This window comes from Mesocricetus auratus, unplaced genomic scaffold (assembly GCF_017639785.1).
Source record: "Mesocricetus auratus isolate SY011 unplaced genomic scaffold, BCM_Maur_2.0 Super-Scaffold_100008, whole genome shotgun sequence".
Taxonomy (NCBI): domain Eukaryota; kingdom Metazoa; phylum Chordata; class Mammalia; order Rodentia; family Cricetidae; genus Mesocricetus; species Mesocricetus auratus.
This window is the reverse complement of record NW_024429192.1, coordinates 45,621,413-45,633,639: the sequence shown is the minus strand read 5'-3', so window position 1 is coordinate 45,633,639 and position 12,227 is coordinate 45,621,413. Positions and strand designations below refer to the sequence as shown.

Here is a 12,227-nt window from a genome sequence, read left to right as displayed (position 1 = left end):
CTCCTTTGGAGAATGAGCTCAGGTTATTGGTTTCTGAATTAACGGTGGAATTCAATTATCTGTATTTTAGTGTCTTCTCAGTATGGATAGCTAAGAACTGGTTACTGTAGTAAATAGGATCACTTAAAAAGTTTCATAACAATTATTTAAAAGTCTACATAAAAAATAAAGAAATAAATATTTTAATTATATTATACACATTTTATGTGTGTAATTTCACCTTAGAAGAGACTTTAAAGTTATTTTATTTAACACATTTAGCTGCAACTAAAACCAGGCAATTTCCCATATAATGTTCTAGAAAAATAATTATCATTAATCTGGTATTCCATAACTAGTGTCTCCTATTGTGCATAAGAGGTGATGCTTGTGCAAAGTAGTCAATTAATTACCTCACACACATGTAAAAAGCATCCAAGTTGGTTTTAAGGGAGTTCCTTAGCTTCCTAATAGAGGGTTGGGAGTTACAGAAGACTGTCTTTATACATGAAGAGGAGAGCTGGAATCCCACTTTTGATAACTAACTAACTAACCATCTTCTGCTTTTGCTTTAAGCTGGTTTCATGATTTCTCAACCTAGCAAAAGGCAATAATAATTATAAGATTCAGAGTCTTAACTGTAAATGAAAAGTTGGCAACACACTGAAACACTGCTCAAAAATAAAGGTTATATTTGAAGGAGAAAAGATAATTAATTTAATAAAGTATCATGGCATAGAAAGTGGTTGGATTGAAAGGGGATGAAATAAGGATTGTAGCTGGCTGTACCACACATGCATGCAGGTGTGCACGCGCGCACACACACACACACACACACACACACACACACACACACGTGCGCGCACACACATACACACACAAGTGGAAGTAGATCACTTAGCTAGAAGTACAAAGATTAGGAAAGAGGAATATAACTAAATTATTTTAGCATTTACTACCCTGATGTTTTTATTTTGCCCTTAAAAACTATAACATGATATACACTAAACCATATTTTGATAGATAGTCCATAGAAGGAAGATATATTATATAAAGAATGGACATAAAGGAACATTCAGATTGGTTTAAAAAAATGTAAAAGTCAATAAGAGAACTTAAGTATTCTGAAATGTATAAAACAATTTCTGAAGGGCTACTATAAGCATTTAAGGTATGAACTAACAGCATATGGATTCAAATATATATATGTGTGTAAATATATATATATTCTTAATTATTATAGCTTAAAATGCCAAAGAGAATATTAACACTTATAACAATGACAATGGTGACTCATGAAATTGGAAGGGGCTGAGAATGTAGCTCAGTAGGTAGAGTGCTTGTCTAGCATATATGAAGCCTTGAGTTTGGTTCCCAACACCAAAATCTAATGTGGTGGTATATGTGTATAAGCCCAGCACTTGGAAGGTGGAGGCAGAACGATCAGAAGTTTAAGGTCATCCTTAGGTTACATAGATCCTACCTAAAGAAAAAAAAAATTGAAAGAAAACTGTATTTCTAATTTTCTAGCAAGTTTATTATTTATGCACTGGTATTTTGCCTGCATGTGTGCCTGTATACCGTGAGGACGCCCTCTGCCAAAGTAGCCAGAAATCAAGTTAGAGATAGTTGTGAAGCGCCATGTTGGTACTAGAAGAACAGCCAGTGCTCTTAAGCACTAAACCATCTCTTCAGTCCATGATTTTTGAGATGAATAGGAGAATGGGATCTCTTGAGATACAAAATATTATTCTAAGTGTTTTAATTAAGGCACAGTGACTAACTTTTGATGTGGGACAGTGTTAGAGGAATTTTTACCTGAAGAAAAGACTGGTTTCTGAGGTCTCTAGTGGTATCTGACGCAGTGCAGGGTTCAGTTTGCCATATGCTCTAAGTCTCTCCTTTGGCAAATCTGCTAGCAATCTTAGAATATACTTCACACACACAAAAGTGGATTGCCAATAGTTAGCTAATTACAGGAAACTACCGTGAGGACATGAGGACAGGTTTCCTCAGTAGTAGAGAATGGAGTCACTTTGTAGAGCCCAAGTCTTGACCATGATAGGTCTTTGATGTAAGAACCATACCAGGAGAAGGGGCAAGGAAACCCCATATTAGTTACTTTTCTCTGTCTGACAATAGCAACGAAAGAAGGGAATGTTTACTCGGGCGTTTGGTTTGAGGGGGACCAAGTCTATCGTGGTGGGAAACAGGAGCAGGTGACATGAGTCCATAGGAAAGAGACATGAATGCTGGTGCTCTGTGTTGTCATTCTGTCTGGGAGCCCAGCCCATGGAATGGTGCAACCCACATTGAGGGGAAGGAAGCCTTTCTCCTCTGTTAAATCTTTCTAGAAATGCCTCACAGACACATTAAGAGTAAGTCTTCTAGATTAGTCTAAATAAAGATTAGTCCCTACATGCCCTAAGAACAATGACATATAGGCTTCCTATTATATGCAATTCTTCAAGATAGAACAGAAAATAAGAATAATGTACATACTGGGCTAAAAATAATGGAGAAGACCAACTACAAATTGTTTACTATAAACTAAATGAACAGCAGAGTAAACTTACAAAAAGTAAATCAGGGGTCAGTATTATGATAGTAATCAATCAATCAGTCAATCATTTTGGTTTTAGCCAATCTAACTGGTAGTAACAGATACCCATTAAAATCAACTGGCTTTCACTTCCATTTAATTTATGTTTCTGGTGATTAATGATGCTGAATATATCAGTATTTACTATATGCTATTAACACATTTCTCTGATAAGAATAGCTACATGAGTCTTCTTTCCATTTCTTAAAAGCAGGGTCACCCTGTCTTTCTCTTATTGAGTTGTATGACTTCATATATAATTCTTTTGACATGTGTAATTCTGATATTTTTTTGTCTGATATAATATTCTTCCTAACCTTTGGTCTACTTTTTGTTTTCTTAAGGGTGGTCTTTAAAATACTAATTTTTGATTGTAAGCCCAACTTAATGCTTTTTATATTTCATGTTTTTGTTTTCTAGTACAATTAATTTGCTTGGTGTACACATACCTGATATCCAGTCATATCTCAGTAAAAGGGACAGGCCCCATAGGCCTCACCCTCCCTGGGGAGCAGAAAGGGTATGGGATAGGAGGTTGGTAGGGGGTAGGGGAGGAGGGGAGGGAGAGGGAATTGGGACTAATATGTAAAACAAGCTTGTTTCTAATTTAAATTAAAAAAGGAGAAAAAAAAGGTTGGGAAAAACCAACCACCTGTGGGAAGTAGCATTTGTTTGTGTTACACTGCTCTACAGGAAGACTCAGGAGCATCTGGGATTAGCAGCAGCTCTTGAAACTGAGCACTAAGCAGAATAAAGACATGGGTAGAGTACTGCTAAGAGTATGGCTGCCAAGCGTGAGCTACTGGTGCTAGTGTGGATTGCGAATGTCCCCGAAAGCCCATGTGTTAGAGGACTGGTTCCTAGGATGGTGCTATGGGGAGGTGGTAGCCTAGTAGGAGAAGTGTAATATGAAATTATGGGACTGTTCCCTCTCTCCTCTGCTTCCTGTCCATGAGAAAAAAAAGTTCTCTTTTACTCCCTCTCCACTTCAGGAGAATGCCATGGGAAACACCACCAAGCAAGCTCACGAATCTCCTCAACAGTGAGACAAAACGAACCTTTTCTCTATAACTTAATTTGGTTATTCAGGTATGTGAGAAAACCTGTATCATTTTCTCACAGGAAAAGAAGTTCAGAGGTAATTCAAGAAGGAGCTTTCAAAACTCAACTTTAGGGCAATTAAGAGAACTAGCTTCTCTTCCATAGGGCTTGACTTTGGATCTTAACAACCACAGGAAGGCTAACAATGTCTGTAACTCCAGTTCCAGGGGATCTACCAACTCCTTCTCACTTCTGCATGTATGTGATACACTTAAGATAAAACATCCATATACATAAGTAAAAATAAGTGAATTAAAAATACTTTATTCTAAATGAAGAAGTGACTTCTTTTACCTACAGCTAGGGTTACAAACATTAACACTGTCACTTCTTATACCCGTTCATAATAAAGTCTTCTGTAAAGTGAGTGCTCATGGAATCTCTCTTCCTGCATCTTCACCTTCAGGTCAGCCTGTGTCACAAAACAATACAACAATTATATCTACAAATCAAGGGAATATAAAGCAACTGTCCTAAAGAGTTTGGCTCTATAGGAAAAGACAGATAAGCAAGAATGCAATTCTTAGAAATGTTAAAAGACTCAAGCTGGGTTTCTTAGAAAGTTACATATGTCAGGCTAAATGATTTGAGAGAAACTTTAAGTTACTGCTTGGTTGCCATGGAAATCATCACAGGAGCCGATCCTGTGATGTGTACATATGTTACAAATATATTTGTTAATAACAAAAAAGGAACAATGGCTGGTTGTGACACTTAACTCATCCAATGGTTTTTGAAAAATACTCTTTTTTTTTTTAGGCTGTAAGCACCTTTGTCATGTGTCTGTTTACTTGTTTTTTTATTATTTATTTATTTAAATTTATTTTTAAGTTTAAATTTAAATTAGAAACAAGGTTGCTTCACAAGTCAGTCTTAATGCAACACCACCTTCAAGTAGTCAGTTTTATTAACTCATCAAATGATAAAATGATGTTAGACTGAATTACCAGACTAACATTTTAGATTTTAGGGCCAGCAAGATGGCTCTATGGGTGAGAGCACTTGACATCAAGCCTCATGACCTGAGTTCACTCCCCAGATGGTGGTAAGAAATAATTCCTCCTTGTTGGCCATAGCATAAGACCCCTTATAAATAATAAAAATGTAATTTTTTAAAAAAAGATTAATCCTTTAATCTTCCTGGCCACAGAAACAGTACATTATAAAATAAGATTCAAAAGAAGAAAAAATGACTCACCGATAGGCTAATTGTTTGCTTGGAACACATTTGCAGTTCAGGAAATGCTAGTAGGTCAAGTAAACTACTGTATGTGAGACTGAATAGATGAACATCTTGCTTTACCAAGTAAACAACTACATTAATTTGGACCCATGCCACATCAAATGTAATCAATGGTGAGAAACATATAGCTGGGACCTAGTATGATAAGTATGTCTACCACATGCTTTGGAGCAGGAAATTTGTAGCATGCTACCTTAGTAGCTATGGAAACTCAACTGACAGGTTACCAAGGGTACTAGGTGGAAGACTCCCAAATACATTTAAGAAACTAGAATAATTTAGTTTGTAAATGAATAATTATTGACAGTTTACACATAAATTGGTCAAGACCACTGTACCCTAAACCAATGTTTCCTAGTTTTTCTAGCTATTTGATTACCTTTAATTTTTTTTTTACATTTTGGTGTTTTAAAGATTTCTCCACCAATATGTATATTGAAATTAATTTCATATAGTTATATAGTATAATTTCCTTATCTGTAGGCTCCACATTCACAGAGTCAATCAACTATGGCTGAAAATGTTAAAGGAATTTCAACAGTACAATTTTTTATAAATGCCTCAATATCCACCCCGATTATTTCTTATTGTTTCAAACACTCAGAATAACATCTATTTATAAACACATTAAACTAAGCAAGCCAGAGATGGCTTCATTTTTTAAAAATTAATTTATGTATTTGTTCTTCTCTCACATATTATATCCTGACTGAAGTTTCCCATCTCTCCTCTTCCCAGTCTCTCCCTCCTAACTTCCCACTCCTCTTCCATTTCCTTCAGAAAAGACCAAGCCTCCCAGGGGTAAACCAAATATGGCATAAGAAGTCTAGGGACATACTCTCATAATAAGGTTCAATAAGGCAGCCCAGTAGGAGTAGGGTCCCCTAAGCAGTCAAAATATTCAGAGATAAACCCCTGTCCCTGTAGGGAAAAGGGACCAGTCAAAGAAACACACCCTGAGCAGAGCCAAAGAAACACACTGATACACCGGAGAAGCCTTTCTCTGAGGCAAGGCTGTAAGCTGCCAAGCTTACTGCAACCTGTGGTGGTCCTTGGCTCCCGAGCTCCAGGATACCTTTCCACCTGAGCTATGTAACACTCAGTATCCTGTGGCTCCCGAGTGCCAGAATACCTGACCCACTCCTGTTCCATCCTGTTCCGACCCATCCCGAAACGCTTACAGTCCCACTTGCAGTCCCACTTGCAGGAGTCCCATAAGAACACCAAACTACAACAACAAGATATATATATATATACACAGAGGACCTATGTCAGAGCCATACAGGCTCCCCGATTGTCATTTCAGTTTCTATTTATGAACCCCTATGAGCCCTGGTTAGTTGATTCTGTGGTCACATGTGGGACACATATGATTTAAAGTACTTAGAAGATCTGCAAAACCCTGTGCCTTAAATTTCATGTCAGGATTCTAAGCATACCAGTATCTGTAGAGTCCTTGAATCAAACCCTTTCAGGTACTGACTGACACCTTTAATTCTTATTTTGAAATATGGTTTTGTCGAAAATTATGGCCTATGTTTTAATTGCTGGCATTTTCTATATTTATTGGGATGGGGCATGATAGTGTCACAGTATGTGTGTAGAGGTCAGAGAACTGCAGTTGTCAGTTCAAAAGAACCTCAATACAACAACTTGCCTGCACTAAACCAAGTCTAAATGACGACAATCAAAATAAAACTGATAACCTGAAATTTCATTCATAAGAAGTCTATCTCTTAAAAAACAAACAAAACCCCCCAAATTAATCACTCTGTTCTGAATGTCTAAAACAGTCCAGTTTGGGGCCACTACGAAGGTCCAATGGGTAAAGGTGCTTACTGCCAAGCCTGAGAACCTCTGTTTGATCTCTGTGATCTATGTGGTAGAAAGAGAGAGCTGACTACCCCATGCTGCCCTCTGACCTCCATATACAGATTAGAGTACATGCATCACACACACACACACACACACACACACACACACAAATAAGTAAATATCAAATAAAACAAAAACAGCCTACTTCTGTGTTCAGACATTTGTGAACTTGAAATAAAATCGCTCCACTTAAAAAGGATCATGAGTGTTTTTTGATAAGGAAAGGTATTCGGTTCTTTGAAATCCAGGAAGAAATCTTACCTTACTTAGCTTCCAGAATTTAACTTCATCAGTTTCTTAGTGATACTTACTCATGAGTCAATCAAGTCACCTCTAATTAGGACTTAAAAAGTTCCCTAATGGTAGTATGAACTTAACACAAGTCTAAAATAAACCACACAAATTTAATGCTGATTGTACTTCAAACAAAAATAGTCTAAATTCCTTAAAAGTTAAAACCAGTCTCAGTAAATCATTGGTTCAGATAATACTTTTCTATAAGAGTTCCCAAGTAGAGTTGAGCCATTAAAAGTTTCTCTTTATTCCTTTTTGTTTCCAAAGTCTGGGAATTACATCTGTGTTAATTCTTCAAGTCTTTACATGGCTTATGTGGTGTTTAAGAATATTTAGGAGCCTAGGGATGTGGCTCAGTTCATAGAATGCTTGCCTTGTATGGACAGGTCTCAGGCTGGATACGATATTCAGGATCTCCCTTAGATACACAAGACCAGGTGCTACAGTGCACACCTGCAACCCCAGCACTTTGAAGATGAATGCAGGAGGATTAAAAGATCAGAAGAGTAGGGTCTTTCTTAGCCATGCCTGTTGAAATTTAAGGGCCACTCTGAGTCAGTCGTTTTCTCTTGCTAGCCCTTGGATGGCTGCCCTGTCCTCAAGAGGGACATTACAGCAAGAGAGCTGGCACTGCCCTCCCATGGCACAGCTGACCCCTAGCACTCCAGGGAGATGGCCCACCCCTCACCACAGGCATGGGAGAGCTGGCCCCATGGTATGAGCCTAGGAATTCTTACCTCTACCAAGGCTCAGACCAAAAGGGGTGATCTTGTTCTCAGCATGACTGCAGACTGCACTCCTGTCTCTACCAGCCTTATATTCTTCTCTAGTGCTGGGATTTAAGGAGTGCACCATCACCAACTAGCTTCTGCTGGGATTAAAGGTGTGTGCCACCCCTGCCTGGCCTCTATGGATGAATAGTATGGCTAATTTTGCACTCTGAACTTCAGGCAAGCTTTATTTGTCAGATCTTAAACAAAATATCACCATAAAAGGAGAAGTCAAATCATCCATAGCTGCAGATGAATGTGGTATTATAAATAAACGATACCCAAGAGCCTACTATGATACTTCTAGAAACAACAATTTCAGGAAAGTGGTAAGGTACAAAATCAATTTGCAAAATTCAGTAACCACACAAATGCTAGCTGTGAAGGCTCACCTATAATTTGAAACTTGAAAGACAAACACTGGTTTCTGGAGCAAGGTGGCTAGTGAAGTCAGTCAAATAGAGAGTTCTGAGACTGACTAAGAAACCCTGACTCGAACAATAAGATAGAAGAGCCATCAGTGGAACAGTATCAAAAACCCTAGGTGGTTTTAGTATGAGTCTTTGTACATGTTAGTCAACTCCCTAGAAGATGTGGTAATATCTTACTTGAACAAATAAAGCTTGTCTGAAGATCAGAGGATAGAGCTTTCCACTAGTCAACCATAGAGATCAGGAGGTCTGTACAGACAGACAGGAAGTGAGATGGCTGGGAGGAAACAGGAGGTGAGATGGCTGGGTGGAAAGAGGATGTAATTGGGAAGAAACAAGAACTTGCTCAATTTTCTACTGGGAAACTAATGAGGTAAAGGTGACTTTGGCTTGCTCCATCTTCTCTCTGACCTCTCAGCATTTTTCCTCTATATCTGACTCTGCGTTTTTATTATTTAGACCAAGTAAGAACTCCATGAACAATAAGAAGCCATGGAGGTGGAGGCAGGGGCAGGGACTACCACTGGCAATCAAAATGTTTAATCTGTATACAATAAACCTAAAGAGAAAACAAAACATGTGCTCTAGAGAAGTAATTCTATTCAAGTACAAAAAGAAACACCAAAGTGAAAGCCTATGAGATTTCTTGGACTGGTATTAACACGGTTGCCAGTTTGCATTAGAGTAATCCCTAAATATATAGTTTTATGAAGTCTGGGAAGTTACTCAGAAAGTCAAACAAACAAACAAACAAACAAACAAGAATATCTTGGCAAGGAAAAATTGATAAAGGAATTTGTTCCAGTGAATAGTAGATCATATTACAAACATAACAAAATGCATAAAATATTTTCACTACAATTTTGCAACAAAAACAAGGATCTCTTTGGATGAATTTTATGTGTCGATGTAATGGAGATTTTGAAAATCAGCCATAGTGGAACAGAATTACAAAAACAGAACTTAGACTTGAATGCAGGGGCATGCCAACTGTTAACAAATCCAAAGATTCCAATCCAAGGCAACTGAAACTGTGTTGGTGAGTGCTCATTTAATAACCCAGAGGATCTTAAAGGTGACTGCATTGCCACTCTGAAAAACAGATTATCATGGAAGGCATAGTAAATAAGAGAAAAATTTGAAAATAGATGATATAGCTCCACCTATGTTTTAAAACAAGCATTCACAGATTAAAATATGAACATATATGAAGTAAAGTCATGGACAGAGGTGTGGAGAGATATTTCAGTCTTCAACAGTAGTGTAGTCTGTAGATCTTTGAGGATGCTGGAATGAAAAAAGGATCTGTACAGTTGATTTTTAAAATTTCTGTAAGATTGTATTTTATATTTTATATGATGAGTATACTTGTGTTTGAAACATACAAGGAAAATAAACCATCACAAAATTGTAAGACACAATTTAATGCTGAAAGCTTGTATGCTTCATAAATAAAGACTACTTCTGCCAGATGTTCATCTATGAGGAGGACACACTGGTGGATTTAAAGGCTCTTTGCCTTCAGACAAAACATTGCTTTTGATTTCCTGAAAATGTGTTATTGCCACTTCAGGCATCTTCTCTGTAGGAAAACAGTTTTCACTCAAGAAAAATATCTCTCCACAATACCAGGCTTCATTTTCCTGAATAACGTGTATCTGGAGGGAAAGTTCTCAGGGATTAATGTAGGTACTGTCTCCAAAGTAACTGCTCATCACTGAACCAGCATACACAGGAAGGAATCACTTCTTTCCAAAACCACCAATGAAAAGGTCAACACAAACTGAAACTCTCAGAAAGTTACACTCATAAAGACTCGACAATGCTGACTACAATTTGATTGTTAGAATGCTGCAAATCTAAAGTAAACTGATCATAGGCTATCTTTAGTTCCCTTTACAGACATTCACTGCCACTTCTGTGTTCATCTGGTCAAAGTTCTTACAAAACATTAATGTAACAGACCATTAGCATATACCAATTCAAAAGGTATGAACACCAACACATAGCACATGGGATCTATATTAGGGATATCTGCATTCTGCTGTAGCCTACCTACTTTATGTTTCTACCAAGGTATTTGAAGAAAATGTACCTCAATTTAAGACTCAATTTCTTTTGTTCTATACCTTTTGTCTATACTGGAGCATATCATCTGAGGCTATCCTGTTCCTGGGCTGTAAGCATTCTTATTTGGCTCAAGAATAAACGGTCTCTTATCTCCTTTGAGGAGGGAGTGGTGTTTAATGTTGATATCAGGCTCTTCCTTAAAGCCAGGTTAGCCTTCTGGGAACATGAGACCTGTGTAACCAGGCTTGGTTGTTAGAACTAAGTAATGATTTCAAGTAGAAAAAAATCAATTTTAAGTTGATAAGTTATCTTTTGAATCAGAGAGTGGCCACCACAAACTCACAGATTCCTTGGTAACCAAGAAACACTTATATATTTTGCATTTTGATGTAAGATAAACTCAAAACAAATATCAATATAATTAGTGTGTAATAGTATAATGGAAGAGTCATAATAAATTATCTTACTAAAGCTTTAACTATTTCTAACTGCATTTTTAAAAGAATGAAGACTATGACTGACTTTATGCCCAATGCAAGTTCTGATTCTCCTATATTTTATAGAACTGGCTTTATATGTGGAAGAAAACATTGGTGACTAATGCTGTTCACTGCTTCATTTCAATGAGGAAAAAAAAAATCACAATGCTAACTGGCTGTTTACTTCTTAAGGACCAACACTACTCATCTGTTTACAATGTATTTTCCCATCAAATTTTCTTTGAGCAAAGGTTCTGACTACTTTCAATGTCATTCTTCAGTTCTGCTCAGGATTATTCCTGTTATTAAACTTACTACAATCAAATTACTCTAATTATTATCTGAGTAGTTTATCTCACACCTCCCATCCTGGAAACTCTTGGCTTCACTGTCTGCTCAAGTCATGCAAGAAATAATACATTTCTTTTGCTTTCATGCAGTGTCTTATAGTGTATATGTAGTTATATTTTCTTAACTACAACCCAATACATATGATGTGAACCAAATAACTTTCTCTAATTCTAGAACTCTATAAATTCATCTTGAAAATACAGAGAATACATTACATACAAACTGATTTTCCTGACAGCACTTCAATTATATTCAATTAAGCTTGTTTTAAAGAAACTAATAGTAATGTCCTAAACAAAATTCTCAGAACAATGTCTGAACACCCTCAGATTAAGGTAGGAACCCTCTCTAGCATTTAGCAGTTCTGGTCAAGGTCTCCACAGGCATTTCACACTGTTTCCCACTTTTATTTATTTGCCAAAGGCTGTACTTTGTGTGAAACTGAGCTCTGGAAAGATGACACATCGTGTGTCACAGAGCTGGAGTCACTGTCGGGGGGCAGTACACGACAGGACGCTCCACACTCCTGACTGCACCACCCATACTAACAGCAGACTGACTAGGTGATGAGTGAAGTAACAGAAGCTGAGGACATCTTCACAGAGCCATTCCTTTGCAGTTTCCCCACCAAATTCAGCGTTCTATGTACTCAGACTGAATGCAGGGTGAAGATCCAGGCAGGGCACATATTTTAAGGAAAATAAACTATTCGAGGCAAATCCCAGATACGAGAACCCAACACACTACATGAGCAACAGCGAAACGGCAGGAAACAAGCAGTAAACAAAGAACAAAAACACTCTTTTTAAGAATAAAAGAATTCAAGTATTTGATCTAAACTTTCTCAAACATCAAGCAGAAATATTAACCCAGGGGTAGCCAAAAGATGACAATGTTGAACTTGCACGCAAGCTACTGCACATTGACTCCAACATAAATGTTAAAAGTCATCACAAATGTAGTATAAGGATCAATATTCATTGTATTTTAAACTGGAATATATACCACCTATTTCTCAATAAAGAAATGCTA

At 37.3% G+C, this 12,227-nt stretch overlaps 1 protein-coding gene across 2 annotated transcripts in view; it reads right to left on the bottom strand.

Moving 5' to 3' along the window:
- Nectin3 (nectin cell adhesion molecule 3) overlaps window positions 1-12,227 on the bottom strand; it is a 91,786-nt gene that overhangs the window by 27,776 nt on the left and 51,783 nt on the right. Inside the window, exon 8 of one of the 2 annotated variants that reach the window (XM_040750741.1) lies at window positions 3,931-4,094. The exons of the other annotated variant lie outside the window; for it this stretch is intronic. Coding sequence (XP_040606675.1) covers window positions 4,014-4,094 — 81 coding nt within the window. The 3' untranslated portion in view covers window positions 3,931-4,013. Of the gene's footprint in view, window positions 1-3,930; window positions 4,095-12,227 lie in introns of those variants that run through there. 2 annotated transcript variants of the gene reach the window in all.